This window comes from Coregonus lavaretus (assembly GCF_964263955.1).
Source record: "Coregonus lavaretus genome assembly, chromosome: 10".
Lineage (NCBI taxonomy): Eukaryota > Metazoa > Chordata > Actinopteri > Salmoniformes > Salmonidae > Coregonus > Coregonus lavaretus.
The window spans coordinates 22,189,450-22,210,798 of record NC_139997.1 but is presented as its reverse complement, the minus strand read 5'-3'; the positions used below and the strand labels follow the sequence as shown (position 1 = coordinate 22,210,798).

General features: G+C 41.5%; 1 protein-coding gene across 2 annotated transcripts in view; it reads right to left on the bottom strand.

Moving 5' to 3' along the window:
* Window positions 1–868: 868 nt before the first annotated feature.
* LOC311136547 (endothelial cell-selective adhesion molecule-like) overlaps window positions 869–21,349 on the bottom strand; it is a 68,715-nt gene continuing 48,234 nt past the window's right edge. Inside the window, exons 2-8 of one of the 2 annotated variants that reach the window (XM_084170715.1) lie at window positions 12,864–13,009; window positions 9,804–10,005; window positions 7,686–7,841; window positions 6,645–6,767; window positions 5,684–5,813; window positions 1,250–5,548; window positions 869–1,139 (exon numbers count right to left, since the gene is read on the bottom strand). In XM_084170715.1, the coding sequence (XP_084026841.1) occupies window positions 5,008–5,548; window positions 5,684–5,813; window positions 6,645–6,767; window positions 7,686–7,841; window positions 9,804–10,005; window positions 12,864–13,009 (1,298 nt within the window). In that variant the 3' untranslated portion in view covers window positions 869–1,139; window positions 1,250–5,007. Of the gene's footprint in view, window positions 1,140–1,249; window positions 5,814–6,644; window positions 6,768–7,685; window positions 7,842–9,803; window positions 10,006–12,863; window positions 13,010–21,349 lie in introns of both variants that reach the window. The other variant, XM_084170714.1, reaches the window with a different exon arrangement.

Here is a 21,349-nt window from a genome sequence, read left to right as displayed (position 1 = left end):
GAAAATCTGTCAATGTGCCCTTGAGCAAGGTACATACAGTGGTGAAAAAAAATATTTAGTCAGCCACCAATTGTGCAAGTTCTCCCATTTAAAAAGTAACAAAGCCTACAATCAGTAACACACTACGCCGCCAGGGACTCAAATCCTGCAGTGCCAGATGTGTCCCCCTGCTTAAGCCAGTACATGTCCAGGCCCGTCTGAAGTTTGCTAGAGTGCATTTGGATGATGCAGAAGAGGATTGGGAGAATGTCATATGGTCAGATGAAACCAAAATAGAACTTTTTGGTAAAAACTCAACTCGTCATGTTTGGAGGACAAAGAATGCTGAGTTGCATCCAAATAACACCATACCTACTGTGAAGCATGGGGGTGGAAACATCATGCTTTGGGGCTGTTTTTCTGCAAAGGGACCAGGACGACTGATCCGTGTAAAGGAAAGAATGAATGGGGCCATGTATCGTGAGATTTTGAGTGAAAACCTCCTTCCATCAGCAAGGGCATTGAAGATGAAACGTGGCTGGGTCTTTCAGCATGACAATGATCCCAAACACACCGCCCGGGCAACGAAGGAGTGGCTTCGTAAGAAGCATTTCAAGGTCCTGGAGTGGACTAGCCAGTCTCCAGATCTCAACCCCATAGAAAATCTTTGGAGGGAGTTGAAAGTCCGTGTTGCCCAGCGACAGCCCCAAAACATCACTGCTCTAGAGGAGATCTGCATGGAGGAATGGGCCAAAATACCAGCAACAGTGTGTGAAAACCTTGTGAAGACTTACAGAAAACGTTTGACCTGTGTCATTGCCAACAAAGGGTATATAACAAAGTATTGAGAAACTTTTGTTATTGACCAAATACTTATTTTCCACCATCATTTGCAAATAAATTCATTAAAAATCCTACAATGTGATTTTCTGGATTTTTTTTTCTCATTTTGTCTGTCATAGTTGACGTGTACCTATGATGAAAATTACAGGCCTCTCTCATCTTTTTAAGTGGGAGAACTTGCACAATTGGTGGCTGAATAAATACTTTTTTCCCCCACTGTAACTCTAATTTGTTACAGGGGCACCCTACTACTATGGCTCACCCTGTAAAACAACACATTTCACTGCACCTATCCGGTGTATGTGGCAATTAAACACCTACACACACACACACACATACACACACACACACACATATATATATATATATATATATATATATATATATATATATATATATATATATATATATATATATATATACACACATACACACACACACACACACATACAGTTGAAGTCGGAAGTTTACATACACTTAGGTTGGAGTCATTAAAACTCGTTTTTCAACCACTCCACAAATTTCCTGTTAACAAACTATAGTTTTGGCAAGTCGGTTAGGACATCTACTTTGTGCATGACACAAGTCATTTTTCCAACAATTGTTTACAGACAGATTATTTAACTTATAATTCACTGTATCACAATTCCAGTGGGTCAGAAGTTTACAAACACTAAGTTGACTGTGCCTTTAAACAGCTTGGACAATTCCAGAAAATGACGTCATGGCTTTAAAAGCTTCTGATAGGCTAATTGACATCATTTGAGTCAATTGGAGGTGTACCTGTGGATGTATTTCAAGGCCTACCTTCAAACTCAGTGCCTCTTTGCTTGACATCATGGGAAAAATCAAAAGAAATCAGCCAAGACCTCAGGAAAAAAAAATGGTAGACCCCCACAAGTCTGGTTCATCCTTGGGAACAATTTCCAAACGCCTGAAGGTACCATGTTCATCTGTACAAACAATAGTATGCAATAATAAACACCATGGGACCACGCAGCCGTCATACTGCTCAGGAAGGAGACGCGTTCTGTCTCCTAGAGATGAATGTACTTTGGTGCGAAAAGTGCAAATCAATCCCAGAACAACAGCAAAGGACCTTGTGAAGATACTGGAGGAAACAGTTACAAAAGTATGTATATCCACAGTAAAACTAGTCCTATATCGACATAACCTGAAAGGCTGCTCAGCAAGGAAGAAGCCACTGCTCCAAAACCACCATAAAAAAGCCAGACTACGGTTTGCAACTGCACGTGGGGACAAATATCGTACTTTTTGGAGAAATGTCCTCTGGTCTGATGAAACAAAAATAGAACTGTTTGGCCATAATGACCATTGTTATGTATGGAGGAAAAAGGGGGAACTTGCAAGCCGAAGAACACCATCCCAACCGTGAAGCATGGAGGTGGCAGCATCATGCTGTGGGGGTGCTTTGCTGCAGGAGGGACTGGTGCACTTCACAAAATAGATGGCATCATGAGGAAGGAAAATTATGTGGATATATTGAAGCAACATCTCAAGACATCAGTCAGGAAGTTAAAACTTGGTCGCAAATGGGTCTTCCAAATGAACAATGACCACAAGCATACTTCCAAAGTTGTGGCAAAATGGCTTAAGGACAACAAAGTCAAGGTATTGGAGTGCCCATCACAAATCCATGACCTCAATCCTATAGAAAATGTGTGGGTTGAACTGAAAAAGCGTGTGCGAGCAAGGAGGCCTACAAACCTGACTCAGTTACACCAGATCTGTCATGAGGAATGGGCCAAAATTCACCCAACTTATTGTGGGAAGCTTGTGGAAGGCTACCCAAAACATTTGACCCAAGTTAAACAATTTAAAGGCAATGCTACCAAATACTAATTGAGTGTATGTAAACCTCTGACCCACTGGGAATGTGATGAAACAAATAAAGGCTGAAATAAATAATTCTCTCTACTATTATTCTGACATTTCACATTCTTAAAATAAAGTGGTGATCCTAACTGATCTAAGACAGGGAATTTTTACTAGGATTAAATGTCAGGAATTGTGAAAAACTGAGTTTAAATGTATTTGGCTAAGGTGTATGTAAACTTCCGACTTCATTCATTAATTCATTCATTCATACATACATACATACATACATACACTACCAGTCAAAAGTTTGGACAATCCTACTCATTCAAGGGTTTTTCTTAATTTTTACTATTTTTGACATTATAGAATAATAGTGAAGACATCAAAACTATTAAATAAAACATATGGAATCATGTAGTAACCAAAAAAGTGTTAAGCAAATAGCATCCCTTTGCCTTGATGACAGCTTTACCCACCCTTGGCATTCTCTCAACCAGCTTCATTTCAATTAACAGGTGTGCCTTCTTAAAAAGTTAATTTGTGGAATTTCTTTCCTTCTTAATGCGTTTGAGCCAATCAATTGTGTTGTGACAAGGTAGGGGGTATACAGAAGCTGTCCCTATTTGGTAAAAGACCAAGTCCATATTATGGCAAGAACAGCTCAAATAAGCAAAGAGAAACGACAGTCCATTATTACTTTAAGACATGAAGGTCAGTCAACACGGAACATTTTAAGAAAGTTTCTTCAAGTGCAGTCGCAAAAACCATCAAGCGCTACGATGAAACTGGCTCTCATGAGGACCGTCACAGGAATGGAAGACCCAGAGTTATTTCTGCTGCAGAGGATAAGTTCATTAGAGTTACCAGCCTCAGAAATTGCAGCCCAAATAAATGCCTCACAGAGTTCAAATCACAGACACATCTCAACATCAACTGTTCAGAGGAGACTGTGTGAATCAGGCCTTCATGGTTGAATTGCTGCAAAGAAACCACTACTAAAGGACACCAATAAAAAGAAGAGACCTGCTTGGGCCAAGAAACACGAGCAATGGACATTAGTCAGATGGAAATTTGTCCATTGGTCTGGAGTCCAAATTTGAGTTTTTTGGTTCCAACCGCAATGTCTTTGTAAGATGCGGTGTGGGTGAACGGATGATCTCTGCATGTGTAGTTCCCACCGTAAAGCATGGAGGAGGTGGGGTTATGGTGTGGGGGTGCATTGCTGGTGACACTGTCTATGATTTATATAGAATTCTAGGCACACTTAACCAGCATGGCTACCACAGAATTCTGCAGCGATACGCCATCCCATCTAGTTTGGGCTTAGTGGGACTATCATTTGTTTTTCAACAGGACAACGACCCAACACACCTCCAGGCTGTGTATGGGCTATTTTACCAAGAAGGAGAGTGATGAGTGCTGCATCAGATGACCTGGCCTCCACAATCCCCCGACCTCAACCCAATTGAGATGGTTTGGGATGTGAAGGAAAAGCAGCCAACAAGTGCTCAGCATATGTGGAAACTCCTTCAAGACTGTTTGAAAAGCATTCCAGGAGAAGCTGGTTGAGAGAATACCAAGAGTGTGCAAAGCTGTCATCAAGGCAAAGGGTGGCTATTTGAAGAATCTCAAATATATTTTGATTTGTTTAACACTTGTTTGGTTACTACATGATTCCATATGTGTGAATGAGTAGGTGTGTCCAAACTTTTGACTTGTACTGTATATATATTTTATTTGGTCCTAATATACACTTTAGATTATACAATATGTGGGGAATACATAAAAAAGTTAAACATCAGTGGGATCCACGCATTGACTGTTCTTACAGTAACACACAGGCAACACACACATGGACCAGTGTGTGTCATGACATCTTGTCAAGTCCCCGTTTTAAAGTGATGTCATAGAATGGCCTTCATAGGACATGGTAGATAGAGGAGTATAATACAATCTTTAAAAAAGTTGTATTGGAAAACTTTGTAAAAAACACATTGATTGATAGTACAATAAAAAAAAAGATCCTGCACAGATGTTTGAAATCCAGATCTATTCATCTTTTGCATACAAATTGAGTATAAAAAGAGTTTAAAAAAAAAGTACTTCCATATACTTCATTAAATAAAACTGCCTCGTGCAGCAACACAGTCTGTCTTTTTTAAGGTTTTACTAATGATCTCACTGCATTTTGACCGGGTCAAATGCCCCACCTTCGAGGGCCAATTCAAGCTTTAATGCTTGAGTTAGACATATCTTAGTGGAAGTTTAATATTTTCCTTTTGAAAATCTATGTGAGTAAGTACAGCATTGAAGGGTAAAGGGACACTGCACCATGGCAGACTGGCGTTACACCAGCGAGCCGGCCTGGTTCTGAGCTGGCACCATGATGGGCACCCCTCCCATTCGGGAGATGTTGGACGCTGTCACAATGGTGGGCAGAGGTGGTGGGCACGGGGCAGGAGGTGCTGCCTGGGGCTGGGTATAGGTCTGTGGGTGCTGGGGGTGTTTGGTTCTGGGCATGGGGCTACCATTGGCACTGGGTGCTGCAGAATTAGCCGGTTGGCCGCGGGGCAGGGTTGTAGCCACGTTGTAGCCGTAGTCCGGCAGGGCGTGGCCGTGGGTGGAGGCTCCATGGCGTGGTCCAGCGCGGTAGCCAGAGACGCTGCCTGTGGCTGTGATGATGGAGGCGGTGTCGGAGGGAGGGCGTTGGGGATAATGCTGGAGGTGGTGGTTGGGTTGGTGCTGGTGATGGGACGAGGGCTCCCTCTGGTGAGGCCTGTTGGCAGTGGTGGTAATGGAGGAGAGTGTGCCGTTCTTGGAGACCACGTCCGATCCCGAGCCGCCGCTCTTGGCCCACGAGATGCGCTTGGGCGCCTGAGCGTCCTCCCTGGGGATGAAGAGAGTGGAAAAAGAGGGGCGAGAGAGAGAGAGGGAGCAAGGGAGAAGGGGTGAGAGACTGGCTGACATGCATTTGGGCACATGAACGCACGCAACACAGCAATAGTGTGAAAGTGAGTCTAACTTGATGTCGTTGGCCCGGTCCTCCTCATAGTCTCTCCTTCTCCTCAGGAGGCAGACGAGGAAGAGGATGATGAATATGAAGCCCAGCACAGAACCCACCGTGGCTCCGGCAATCATCCCTGCGTTAGTCGCTGGGGAAACACACATATACACATTTGCACTACAGATCCGTGGAATAGTCCCTTCACTCTCCAGGGTAAATAAGTATTTTAGCCGGATCAAGAGCCTTTTGTGGTCGAAACGATAATAAAACTAGGGCAGCATGTTTTTGTACATTAGTTTTGTTCTTACATGAACTGTCTACCCAGCTCTCTTCCCCCAACAATGCAAAAACAGCAGCCTGTAACTGTTCAGTGTTTTTAAAGGACTAGGCAGAAAGCTGACTTCTTTGTGGCAGCGTAAAGATACAAAGAACGTACAGACAAAAAAGGCAATTAAACCTCTAAATTAAATGTCAATGAATGTATTTATCAGAGCAGCACCAACCAACGTCCCTGCATGGCCTTTTCCACCAAATTTATGTTTCCTTTAAAGAAGCTTAATTGCATCTATTTTAGAGTCTCCCAGACAACTTTGAGGAAAGAAATGTTAGTGGGTACTAGATGAGAGAGAGACATGAGTTAGCTACCTAGTGCAGGAATTTCAACAACAAAACTATACAGTGTATATATATTATTTTAAATAAATGTGAAATGTGCATTACACCGTTTTTAGAGGAGGGCACATTAGATGAGGGAAAACTCAATTTTAGTGAAGGGCAGTGCATCAGTCCCATTTAAAATACATTCTTAAATTACTTGCTCTGGATATCTGCATGCTCTGGTTTTCTAAGCCATTTCACGCACCAGGAGTCAACAATATTAGGAAGCACATTTCTCTACATTCTGACTGGTCCATATAGTGTATAGTGAGTCATGTGGGTGTCCAGTGTTGTACTATTACAGTACTACTTCAGTACGTACAGGTGATGACCTCCAGGTTGATGTAGCAGCTGTCATTGCCGGCCGTGTTGCTGGCCGTACACACATACTTCCCCGACATGCTGCTGCTCAGGTTGCTCAGCTTCAGCGTGCCCGTGTTTTCATCTGTAACGCACGCACACACACGCGCAGAGAGAGCGATATACACCTATACAGTGTCCATATTAGGACAGCATTGTCAGTCCTGCTGAGACTGTTGCCGTCCTTATATGGACACTGTGCATTGATCATATGAACTTCCTCATCATTAAATCACTACTAACCAGAAAATAAAATGTACCAAACAATGTGGGATACCTATCTAATTATTGCATACCATAAAAGGAGGAAATAAATTATCTAACTATGGGAACACTGACTATGGGTTTGGAAAAGAGGTTCAAATGAGTGCATTTGAGGAGAGTAAAATGAGGATTCAACCTCATATATGCTTTAATCTAGTCCCAAACAGATTAGCCATTAAATCTCCAAGTCAAAACCAAAACAGAACAATGACACAGATATACCAACTGAAACTCAGAGATTTGTTTATGCACCATCCTTTTAATTGCCTGTGCCATTTTACATTAAGTGTCCTTAAATCCATATAGATACATGGTAGCCACATACGCATGTAGTGTATACCTAGATTATTTGATCCATTTTATTATTTTATCAGCGGCTACACTGTCATTCCCTAGCACCTGTAAGTTTAGAACACTTAATGTAAAGTGAGACCTGATTGTTTAATGACTGCCTCAATTCACATTTCACTTTCCAAATCCCTTTGCCATTGGCAAAGTTATACCCTCTGCTTTGTCATTACATTTGCTTATGGTATATACAGTACATTTCTTTCCAGAGCAACTTACAACAACTTGGCTGAATGAAATACTATAAAACAGTACCCTCAAAGCTCTTATTCTCATCAAATTGTAGAAATAGAGCATGCTACAGCTGAAATATAGGACATTTACAATAAATACACTGTTACTAAAGCTAGACCACTATGTTTCAGATGTCACGCAGCAGTTAGTTACTCACTGAGCATGGGAGAGAAGAAGACCTCGGACGGGGGGCTGGTCTTCTTCCACTTGTACATTGGGATGGGCTTGCCTGACTTGGACTTGCAGCTCAGTGTGACGTTGCCCTTCAGAACTGGCTTCCCTGACAGAGAGCACTCTGGGACAGCAGGAGGGACTGAGATATAGGAGAGAGGTTTAGGAGATAGTTGACCATTTGTGATGAGATGCTGAGTTAGAGACAGAATTTGAATAATGACATAAAATAATGTTTAGGAATTAGGGTAGTGGCAAACTATTGTACACATTCAGGAACATGTGTGTACAGGTATGTGGTGTGCATGTACCTTATGTGGGTATAAGTGAAAGTACAGCACATCTGTAAGTCGCTCTGGATAAGAGCGTCTGCTAAATGACTAAAATGTAAAAAAAAATGTAAAATGTGTGCGTCTTCTTCTCAGCATTTGATCATACAGTGCATTCGGAAAGTATTCAGACCCCTTGACTTTTTCCACATTACGTTACAGCCTTATTCTAAAATTGATTAAATTAATGTTTTTCTTCATCAATCTACACACAATATCCCATAACAACAAAGAGAAAACAGGTTTTTATAAATTTTAGCAAATTTGATATTTTTTATAAACAGAAATACCTTATTTACATAAGTATTCAGACCCTTTGCTGCGAGATTCGAAATTGAGCTCAGGTGCATCCTGTTTCCATTAATCATCCTTGAGATGTTTCCACAACTTGATTGGAGTCCACCTGTGGTAAATTAAATTGATTTAACATGATTTGGAAAGGCACACACCTGTCTAGATAAAGTCCCACAGTTGACAGTGCATGTCAGAGTAAAAACCAAGCCATGAGGTCAAAGGAATTGTCCGTAGAGCTCCGAGACAGGATTGTGTCGAGGCACAGATCTGGGGAAGGGTACAAAAACATTTCTGCAGCATTGAAGGTCCCCAAGAACACAGTGGCCTCCATCATTCTTAAATGGAAGAAGTTTGGAACCACCAAGACTCTTCCTAGAGCTGTGGGAGAAGGGCCTTGGTCAGGGAGGTGACCAAGAACCCGATGGTCACTCTGACAGAGCTCCAGAGTTCCTCTGTGGAGATGGGTGAACCTTCCAGAAGGACACACATCTCTGCAGCACTCCACCAATCAGGCCTTTATGGTAGAGTGGCCAGATGGAAGCCTCTCCTGCTTGGAGTTTGCCAGAAGGCACCTAAAGGACTCTCAGACAATGAGAAACAATATTCTCTGGGCTGATGAAACCAAGATTGAACTCTTTGGCCTGAATTCCAAGCGTCACGTCTGGAGGAAACCTGGCACAATCCCTACGGTGAAGCATGGTGGTGGCAGCATCATGCTGTAGGGATGTTTTTCAGCAGCAAGGACTGGGAGACTAGTCAGGATCGAGGGCAAGATGAACGAAGCAAAGTACAGAGAGATCATTGATGAAAACCTGCTCCATAGCGCTCAGGACCTCAGACTGGGGCGAAGGTTCACCTTCCAACAGGACAACGACCCTCTGCAAACAGCCAAGACAATGCAGGAGTGGCTTCGGGACAAGTCTCTGAATGTCCTTGAGTGGCCCACCCAGAGCCCGGACTTGAACCCGATCTAACATCTCTGGAGAGACCTGAAAATAGCTGGGCAGCGACGCTCCCCATCCAACCTGACAGAGCTTGAGAGGATCTGCAGAGAAGAATGGGAGAAACTCCCCAAATACAGGTGTGCCAAGCTTGTAGCGTCATACCCAAGAAGACTTGAGGCTGTAATTGCTGCCAAAGGTGCTTCAACAAAGTACTGAGTAAAGGGTCTGAAATGTAAATGTGATATTTCAGTTTATTTTTTCTTTTGGCAATAGTGTCTAAAAAACTGTTTTTGCTTTGCCATTATGGGGTATTGTGTGTAGATTGATGAGGGGAAAAAACTATTTAAACCATTATAGAATAAGGTTGTAACGTAACAAAATGTGGAAAAAGTCAAGGGGTCTGAATACTTTCCGAATGCACTGTATGTACACGCTTGCCTCATTATACATATACAGCTCTTATAAGAATACACAGATGGCGTGCTGTATAACTATATGAACTACAAGAACTACATAAAGGGGTCTCCTCGTCCTTACCATTGACATTGAGGCTAAGTTCTCCAGTCAGGCCCTGGGCCCCGGGGATGATGACCTGGCAGAGGTAGCGCCCTGAGTCCGACTCCTGCGTGTTGTTGATGTACAGGGACAGGTTGGCCGAGGGCATGGTGGCCGTGAAGCCCACGCGCTCCCCGAACTGGGGGCTGCCAAAACTGATCGAGTCTGGGGTGTATGAGATGATCTGTGTGGAGTGGATGGTGGGGACAAGAGCCATGAAGATTGTTGCAAAGCTCCCTAGAAAATCCTTTGGCCTTTTCTTAATGTTACACCATCTACCATTACAAAGATGTTATCTTAGCTGATGTTATGTTCTTAATAGAGCCATGAAAAGTGCATTAGAGTAGGAATAGAAGTAGAGTACTTTAAAATATGACCAAGAGATTAGAAGATAATAATAAAACCACATTCTTTCAAATCATATACAGTACCAGTCAAAAGTTTGGACACACCTACTCAATCCAGGGTTTTTCTTTATTTTTACATTGTATAATAATATTGAAAACATCATAACTATGAAATAACACATATGGAATTATGTAGTAACCAAAAAAAGGGTTTTAGATTTGAGATTCTTCAAAGTAGCCACCCTTTGCCTTGATGACAGCTGTGAAGCTGTCCCTATTTGGTAAAAGACCAAGTCCATATTATGGCAAGAACAGCTCAAATAATCAAAGAGAAACGACAGTCCATCATTACTTTAAGAAATGAAGGTCAGTCAATCCGGAAAATGTGAAGAACTTTGAAAGTTTCTTCAAGTGCAGTCGCAAAAACCATCAAGCGCTATGTTGAAACTGGCTCTCATGAGGACCGCCACAGGAAAGGAAGACCCAGAGGATAAGAGGATAAGTTCATTAGAGTTACCAGCCTCAGAAATTGCAGCCCAAATAAGTTATTCACAGAGTTCAAGTCACAGACACATCAACTGTTCAGAGGAGACTGAGTGAATCTGGCCTTCAACCACTACTAAAGGACACCAATAAGAAGAGACTTGCTTGGGCCAAGAAACATGAGCAATGGATATTAGACCGGTGGAAATCTGTCCTTTGGTCTGGAGTCCAAATTTGAGATTTTTGGTTCCAACCGCTATATCTTTGTGAGACGCAGTGTAGGTGAACGGATGATCTCTGCATGTGTAGTTCCCACGTGAAGCATGGAGGAGGTGTGATGGTGTGGGGGTGCTTGGCTGGTGACACTGTCTGTGATTTATTTAGAATTCAAGGCACGCTTAACCAGCACGGCTACCACAGCATTCTGCAGCGATACGCCATCCCATCTGGTTTGGGCTTAGTGGGACAATCATTTGTTTTTCAACAGGACAATGACCCAACACACCTCCAGGCTGTGTACAGGCTATTTAACCAAGAAGGAGAGTAATGGAGTGCTGCATCAGATGACCTGGCCTCCACAATACCCCGACCTCAACCAAATTGAGATGGTTTGAGATGAGTTGGACCGCAGAGTGAAGGAAAAGCAGCCAACAAGTGCTCAGCATGTGAGAACTCCTTCAAGACTGTTGGAAGAGCCTTCCAGGTGAAGCTGGTTGAGAGAATGCCAAGAGTTTGCAAAGCTGTCTTTGAGGCAAAGGGTGGCTACTTTGAAGAATCTCAAATATAAATTATATTTTGATTTGTTTAACAGTTTTTTGGTTACTACATGATTTTATATGTGTTATTTCATAGTTTTGATGTATTTACTATTATTCTACAATGTAGACAATAGTTAAAATAAAGAAAAACCCTTGAATAAGTAGGTGTGTCCAAACTTGACTGGTACTGTAGATCTTTACGCAAACAAGCGAGACAGAATTATCCTTCGGAGCTAAAGACTAACGGGCCGATTCAGAATTTAGATAAGGGCACACAACTCAGGCTCTCTAGTTATGTCAGACTACCACCCCATGACTTGGCCTTTAGCCAAAGCAGCTTGCGATGTCAAGGCCAACAACTGCAATCTCCCAATCAACTGTTGGTGAGTGCTACTATAGTGGATTTTTTTGTCTTTGTTTGATCCCCTTTGGGACTTTGTCCGTCCGTATACTACGGTAGGATAAACTGGAATTAGCAAACATACAGTATAAACCCACGCAGGTCCCTAGATAACATTGTCTGTGGATACAAGTTTGGGGGAAAAAGTCAGATGAGAGACAGTCATGGCCAGCTGCCCACTTTCGCCTGCTTAATTGTTTTTGTTTTGTAAAGGGTTAACATCAACCTAATCCCAAAACCCCACCTCTGTTAAGTGGTTTAGTGTTGTTTCACTTAATGGTCTAATTTTCGGAAAAAAGGCAAAAACAAGCAATTTCATATTTATGCATTTTCAAGCGAGGGTAAAATACAGTGGATAGATGGAGTGTGTTAAGCCTTTTATTTGATTCATTTGAGGGTTTCCAAAGGAAGAGCTTTGCCAGATTAACAGCAGTCAAACATCCTTCATGATCATAATCCTCCACGTTATGGCCACAGATGGCAAAGCAAGTAAGATTTTCAGTTATCGTTGGAAGCTTTTGAGCAAAAACTGCACAAAAGATCTAAAATATTTTTCATAATAATCAACAGACAAATGATAAGCGTCACAGACTTCAGAGTTTAACATTAAAACAAAACCTAACCAAATTGAATACATTCATCATTTCAAGTTGACTTACATATTTATTTTGTAATTTTACAGATTCGTTTCATTTTTACACCAAAAAACCTTTCCATGTACAAAGTACTTCTGACAAGGATGTATGTAACTTGTATGCAGAGCTAATGCAGGTACTTTATTGGCCTCTGGGACATTATATTGTAGATGTATGATGTCACAGCACTCAGCAGTCACAGGCTAATCAAGACCAGTGCATGATCAAAGGGATCTACACATATCCCAACTTGAGACGCACAAACAACTAACTTTATACAATATGGCATTGCCTTAAAGTTTGGTAGGAAAGTTCAAGTTACTGCACACATCTCAAGTGAGGACAGCCCTTAATCGTCAGACGATCAGCACAGATGCAGAGGCACCACACACAACAAAACAGATCCTAAACACACTCACCAGTTGGGTGTTATTGGCCACAAAGTTCCAGAGAACAGTGTTCTTGCCAGTGCTGGAGCTGGGGCTATACCAGGCCTGCAGCACCACCTTCTGACCCTCGATCACCTCCATGGTCCTCTGGGGCATCTGGATCTGGGCCAGCACTCCTGGAGTAGGGAGAGGGGGAGGAAGAGGGTGGAAACTTTGCTTATACTTTGGATATCACTTTTCAACAGGAAAAGTGTAAAATAAAATAAAATATATAAATATATTAGCTGGAGGACGTCTTTAAAGGACCCACCCCCAGAGGAAGTTGCCGCCACTATTGACGTAATTCCTGTCCTAGAAAGGAAATGCACATTTAGGTTCCACCTCCAAAGAATAACGAAGGCTACTTATACATATTCACGAATTGGGTGTGGGAATTTCCATGTGGAGTTGATAAACATCAACAATGGGGCACTGACAGCTGTCAGTGTAGCTAGCATGCTAACCTTATCTAGCTACCTATATATTGCTAAACTTATCTAGCTAGCTAATGTTATTTGTTGTTGCTGGGGGGTTTTTTGTACACCGTATTCAAAACATTAGCCAGATGGCTCTATGACTGGTTCCGGAGATGGATTTGTCATAAATATTGATTTATGGAAAACTTTGCCACAGATGGAAACCACCGGGCTATCTTTGACTTCGCCCTCTATTGTCATCTCCAAAGTTTTGGCATCTTCCATAAATTGCAGCCACGAATCCGCCATAGAAACAGTTAGAAAGAATAAGATGAAGCGCCGGTAATATGGATAAGTATTGAAAGATACAATGTAGAAAAACACATATCCTATACAGTAATGGACACGGTGCATCCTTTGGTAGGCTTCGGCACAAGTTCATGATTCTCACAGGGGAAGTGAAATGATAGGCTACAATGACTTTGCTCATGATCATGTACACCGCAACTTAAGTTCCTTGAATTTCCTTCACAGGTGCCTTTTCATTATCTGAATAGACACGTCTAGCTAACGTTACACCAATCAAAGCAGTGGAGCGTGTAGTGAAGCAAAACTTTAGTGGTCAAAACCATTGATCTTGGGGCGACGGGGGAAGCGGATTTGCAAAATGCGATCATGTCACACAATTATACCATTTATAAAATTGTCATACATCTTTTTTATGCAGACTAGCTAAAACATTTATGAAAATTGTCCAATGGATTATGATACTTTTCTGGTTAAAAAAAATAAGTGGAGGCGCAAAAACACAAGTTCACACCGACTATTTTAATTTGCTTAATGGCTCAGGTGGCCAAGTGGCCACAAGGCTGTTTGGCTCATCTCAGTCACAAAGAGGAAGAACTTTGCAGCTATTTCTGATTAATAAACAATGCCATGCTGGTGGGTGCTAACATTCAAATGAAACCCAGCCCTGAAACAAAACATAAGCTGAAAATAATTTGTATGTCATATCATAGGAAAAGACACCGCATTCATACGGTTTTGCACGAATTGAGCAGTTCAGATTTGTCACTTCAAGCCCAAATATATCATACTTTGACAAAAACGATCACTTATTGACTTAAATCGTTGTGCAACATCATGGGTAAGCTCTGGCCATCATCTTTCAGCTCGAAGGCTAGTGGATTTCTACTGGTGCAGGCGTTTAAGTAAACTGAGTGTGGTTGTGACTATCTGGCTGAATAGATTGCCTTATTCAATCCAAAACAGTTGAGTGTTTCTGGTAGAAAGGGAAAACACACTGAAGAATAAAACCTGTTTTTTTTTGTCGTCAGTGCAACACTTGTCACCCTTCAAGAAATGACCCTCCTACTTCATGAGATCCCTCATACATACATACTGTAAAAAATAGTATGTATATAATAATAATACAAATAAAAAAAGTAAACGCTTAGTAGGCCAACACAGGGAATCAATTTGCAAACACAAAATACTTATGACTTTCTGTCCCAGAGCTATTGGAACCAATGATAAATCATCACCATCTTGCCAACAACAGTTCATGGCCACAACCACTTTGCGCACAATCCATAACACCGTAAAACATACTGAAACAATTGTTCCTACCAACCAAAGATGGGAAGATATCCAAACAGGCAAGCACTTTTATTCATAACTCTTCATGACCACAAGCTCTTCATAACCACAAACACCGTGCTAGATGGTTACTTGGTCCCAATAAGTCACAGCGACTGACCCACTGAGCCCCCCCAAAAAATAAATCTCATGATGTCATTGAAGCAGAGGGGTAGAAATGGACTCCAGGCAGCACTTACAGTCGTCCATTTGAATGTGGATCAGCTGTGAAATAAAACTAAATATGAAAATGAAATAAAGTGGATGAATCTCTACCCGCCTGGTTCGCCAGCTTGGCCACTTAACAGGTCAGTCAAGTTAGTCCATGGTCCACTCGGGGCGCTCCCTGCCCACCCGCGCAATCCACTCAGGTACTTCTATTCCCTTCTTTATCCACAGCTAATCGTCTTTACCATTATTATTCTATGTTCTATTGGAGGGGGCTGGCATTATATTGAGCTTTGGGAATTACACAGACCTCATCATGACATCAAGCAAAATAGCTAGCATTGGATCTTAACCTCTTACATCCCAGCTTTGGAGCCAGCCGAGCGGAGGGATTTCTTACAGAGCAGCTTGATAGACAATGAGAATAGTGGTAGCTATATGCAGTGGTGGATATACTGTATTATGCTGTCCTGGCAATTCTCTGAATTCAGAGAGTTAAGTCACAATGTTTAATCGCTAAAGAGGATGGGTGGATAGCTGTCTCAAAAGGTAGGGTTGCAAAATTCCTGGAACATTCAATAAATTCCCTGGTTTTCCCTAAATCCCGGTTGGAAGTTAATTGGAATCAGGAGGGAATAAGAAGGAAATCAGGAACCTCCAACCATGATTTCTGGAAAACCAGGAAATGTATTTTGCAACCCTACTCAAGGTCTTCAGCTGGTTTAGGGTATACAAGTCATGTTGCTTTATGTAAGGGATAATCAACGAGGGGCTATGCATTCTATGGAAAATAATGAACGACGTGTAAGGTGTGTTCCATGACGCGCTAGCGGAGTGGAACTCACCTTCCACAGAGTTGCATTATTTTCCAGAGAACGCATAGAGCCCGAGTTGATTGTCCCTTTCATACCATGGCTATAATTTAACACATTTGCCGCTAGAAATGTGTTCATTTGCAGGTAGAATTGTGTTCAACATCCACTGAAGTAGTTACTAGATAGCAAGTTACTAGATAGCTACAGTATTTGCCTTGGTAACCAAACAGACTCGCTAGTTTAGCTAACCAAACCATCAGCTTGCTATTACAAAAATTGAATTAAACAATGCCAATAATGTTTTAAATTAGACTTTTGCTTTCAAAAGCAGCTCAAACATAGAACATGTAAGAACTAACTAAAGGCATTGAATTCTACCGTGCTGACATACTGTGCGTTATAGGGAGTTATACAACAGGTGAGTCTAATCCTGAATGCTGATTGGTTAAACCGCATTCCAGCCGGTGTCTGTCCCACAAGTTACCATCTGACTGCGCAATCCACTGTCTCATCAGCCCAGCCAGGCAATGTATAGCCTCCTGTAGCTCAGTTGGTAGAGCATGGCGCTTGCAACGCCAGGGTTGTGGGTTCGATTCCCATGGGGGGACAGTATGAAAAGTGTATGCACTCACTAACTAAGTCGCGCTGGATAAGAGCGTCTGCTAAATGACTAAAATGTCAAATGTATAAACTTAATCTCCACTATAAAAAGCATCTAGACATTATCTCACATTTCTTTTAGACTAACATTTAGTTTTCAAAAGCGGAGATTTGTAGAAACCTTGCCGTCTGTCTCTCCGACATTTGCAACATTGTTTCAATATTCAAATTCGATCTCCAGCTGTCCCATAGTAATGAATGTGTCTGGAGTCGGGATTAGACAGACAGGCAGGCAGGCAGCTTTTCTCAGCCAGATGAAATAATGAATCAGCATCATTTTTATGGATATATACAAATAAATATCAATAGAAAACAGGTCAAATGAAACTAAGTGCAGCTAGTTTGCAGTCTTTCCAAGTTCAGCTTGAAGCGATTGTGTTAGCTCTGTTGTTGGTTAGCTCTTCTGAACAACAGTGTCCTGACGAGTGAGCACATTTCCTCTGCCAGGTGAAATCGCGCATCATTAGCTCATTGTTATGAATATATCCAAATAAATGTCACTAGAAAACAGCTTAAGCAAATGCAGCTACTTTATTGTTATTCTGGTTGCACTGTTTGACGTGACTGTAAATTAGCCGTAGTTGGCTAGCTAGCAAGCAAGGGATAAGAATGTTGCCAGCCAGTATGGCAATAGAACATTTAGAACGAATGACTGGGTCGCGTCTATAGATACAGAACGACTGGGTCGCGTCTCTGGCAACCGAACCAATAGAACGAACGACCAGCTGGCTTGGGTAGCAACCATAGAATTGTGTCAAGACTAGATCTTGTGGAAGGTTGAAATTGTATGAATAAATTAATCAAAATAACGTTTGTAATGAAAATATGTAAATCATCATTTGAAAATGTTGGTAACCCGTTGTATAAAAGTGATAATGCCCCCGAAGCTGGTGTCGACTTCGTCTCAGGCCTAACAACACCCGTGCGAATATATCCTGCAAACACCGGCTTCTCTGGCATTATCACTTAAAAAATGCACGCTCTAGAATGCCCTTCAAACCAATCAGACACTAATATTCAACAATGCCATGGTATAAAGTCTATATACAGTCATGTTGCTCTGATTTCCTGTGCTGGGTCAGTAATAATAACAATAATAATGTGCTGAAATAATCACATTTAAATCAGATGGAAGAGATGCTCTTTCAATGTTACTTGTTGTTTGTTTTGGGTAATCCTGTAATATTAAATGGTACTGAAATATCCTTGTTGTCTTTCAATAAAATTACATTTAAAATGCCCAATCACCCAAGTGGGACCCAATCACCATCACCCTAACCTAACGTAGCAGGCGTAAAGTAAATGCATGAGCGGAGTTCCCAAATCCAGTTTTCACCGGAAAAGGAAGCTAGGTTGGAGATAGCTGTATCCCTGAAAACTGGATGCATCCAGTTGTTAGCAACCCCGCTAAGGATGTCATCGCCCCAGTCCACTGCCTGTTCTGATTGAGTGGAGATTTACTCAATAAGAACCACATGGCCAGAGACAAACTGCAATGTGTCCAAATGACCAGATGGGGGAAGCAGATAACCAGCACCTGCCACTGAGAACCAATGAGCTGAAACAACACTGACAGAAGATCAGTGTGTTCATGCAAATATAATTTAAATCAATCTATCTATCTATCTATCTATCTATCTATCTATCTATCTATCTATCTATATATCTATCTATCTATCTATTCCACAGTAGTATAGTTTCTTATGATACCCATAGAGGTAATCTTCCGGGGTTCATATACAAACACAATACAACCAGGGATGTAGTGGTAAAAAAAATAGATGAATAACCCTGAACACCATGGGTAAAAAGGTGTGTAGGTAATGCAAAATAACATGAATGTACAGTAGCATAATAGGTGGTTAAACCCCATTCACAAACTAAAGAGGATGGTAAACTGAGTTCCCTCCAGAAACACGACACATTTCAATAAATACAGTGGGAACAATAAAGAGTCTTAAAATGTATTAATCCTTTACAAAGTATCATTTAAACAACCCATTCACTACTCTCTGTCAGACTGAACAATAATGCTAAACTTTCATTGCGCTAACAGACGAAAAAACGCATTGAGGGTTGAGATGTGAGAAGCAAAGGCGCTCTCCGAGTGGAGTCAGTGTGTTTACATTCATGATTACAGGGTGTATGTGTGTCTAATGCATGTTTGCTATAATTAGCAGAACTGACACTGAGTCTAATGAATGCCATTTGCCCCCTCTTGTGAGCCGGAGTGTGTGTGTGTGTGTGTGTGACTCCCCTCTCTCGGTTTGTGAGTCATTAGGCAGCAAGCTCTCCTCCCTCATCCCTCCATCCTTGCTAAGACGCCTCAGTAAGGGGGGAATAAACCAGCAGAGGGACGTGCGACGGGGGAAACCGGAGTCTACAGCGGCCTGCTGTCATTAAGTAGAGAAGCTCTCACCCGTCACCTTTTTAAAATCACCCCTCTCTCCTCATGTAGCCTCTCTCACTCCCTACCCCAACAAGGGTCTTAGCTGGCCTAATGCTTTTCTTCTTTCTTGAGACAAATCTCTCTCCCCCCTCCGCTGCTGTACCTTCACACAGGGGCAGGTGGGGGGTAGGGAGCCTGGCCTTAGAAACAACAGGTTCAGAAACCAGTGGGTGTGTGTGTTTGTGCGTGCCTGCGTGTGCTGGTCCATGCTGTGTATGACACAGCAACCTTTGTTTCAGTAAATGTTATACCGTGTGGTGTATATGGAATACGACCTTGTTGGCTTATAAAACAGTAAGCATTGGATGTATTTTAAATGACCCAATTGGATGTCATAAATGGAGAGGAGGATAGTAAATCAGAGAGAGAGAGAGAGAGAGAGAGAGAGAGAGAGAGAGAGAGAGAGAGAGAGAGAGAGAGAGAGAGAGAGAGAGAGAGAGAGAGAGAGAGAGAGAGGAGAAAAGGGATGGAGAGGAGGATAGTGAATCGGAGTGAAAGTAAGACAGGCGAAGATAAGGCGAAGGTGAGAAGCTCAGATGAAACAAAGAAAAATCTTGATCGTCAATGGATACTCGACTGCCTGCACATCCTCTTGAGATTTAAGTCAATTTTTCTCCAACAACGTTCTCGTTGAGAAGCTATCAAAGCTATCTTGACCAAGGATGAATCAATAGATAGATGGGAGTAGTATGGTGTCCATATTAGTACAGCCTCAGTCTCATACGATACATTCCTAAGTTGATTTGCTCCAACAACTATGTAACTGAGAAGCTATAGCCTCCTTCACTACAGAGGTGTGGGATGAATGGATAATGAATCGAGGTAGAATGGTGTCTATATTAGGACAGCCTCAGTCTAGGGGCAGCTTTGCAGCAGTGACGATTAATATTGCCCAGGACAGCCCGAGACCAGCTTCAGTCTCATCTGAGGCTGTCCTAATATGGACACCTTAGGGGTAGGGATACTACGGGCAGCTTTGCATCGTGAAGATGAATCTAGCCCAGGACAGGTTGACGTTTGCCCCTGGGGGGGTTAGTGGGTGGTGGGACTTCCTCAATCTATTTTTTCTCCAGGGTAAATCCATTTCAATTCAATCACTTTTTGACATCACCCCCTTTGATTTGAACGAAACCTTCCATAAATATTTGCCCATGATAGACATGCTCAGAAAGTGACTTTTTGGACCGAAATGCCAAAACATTCAAGCGATAAAGATAAATAAATAAAGACCTATTTTGCATTCTCCACCATAACGAGACGTACACGTCTTCATCACTGGAAAAAATTAGCGGTTGAGATTTAAATAATTTAAAAGCTTACAAACAGGGTTGTCAAACTTTTCTAATTTCTTGAAAATAATGTTTTTTAATTCAAATAATGTTATGTTTTCAGCCTTAATAATCAATTATCTAAAAACGCTTAAACTCCAATGTTTTTTCATATTTGCATATGTTGTAGCTTAGACCCTATTTTACATCATCTGAGGTTTTTGTGTTGTGACTGCCATCAGTTGAGACACAACATGCTCTTGAATACAGGGTGGGTGTCATGTTTTGGCTGATAAATGTACTAAAATGGGAATAAAATGAACATTTCGACTTTCAAATGGTACCACAATGATGGTTGGAGGTCCACACATCAGAGAATATTGACTTGAATGGGAATATCTGTTGTTTTAAATTATACTATCAAACCTCCATAGGAAACCTATTGAAATCATAGAAATATATAGAATAGACATGACCATTTAAGTTGACATTCGACGGTGGGTGGACCGGCGGCCATATTTGTGGTAGTAATTATAAGTTAAAATGTCAATTCAAGTTAAATGTCAATGGTGTACCAGCTAAATTGTGTAAGTCGCTCTGGATAAGAGTGTCTGCTAAATGACTAAAATGTAAATGGTCTGAAGGGATAGGTCCATTCTATGAATTATATTTCTATGATTAAAATGACACCCAGCCTGTATTCAAGAGCATGCTGTGTCTCAACCGATGGTGGTCACAACACAATCAACTCAGATTATATAAAATAGGGTCTAAGCTAAAACATTTGCGAATATCAAAAAAATCGGAGTTTACATGTTTTTAGATAATGAAAGTTAAAGGTAATATAATATCACACTTTTTATTCTTTTTTAAAAGAAATTATTAAATAGTTTGACAACCATGTTTGTACGTTTTTATATTATATCAAACTCAACCGTTTATCTTTTCCAGTGATGAAGACATGGATGTCTCATGGTATAGAACATGGGTCAACTTTGAGCACTGCTATCTCCTGAATGTTTTGGAACTTTCTGACCATTTCTTCCATGGGCAAATACTGTAT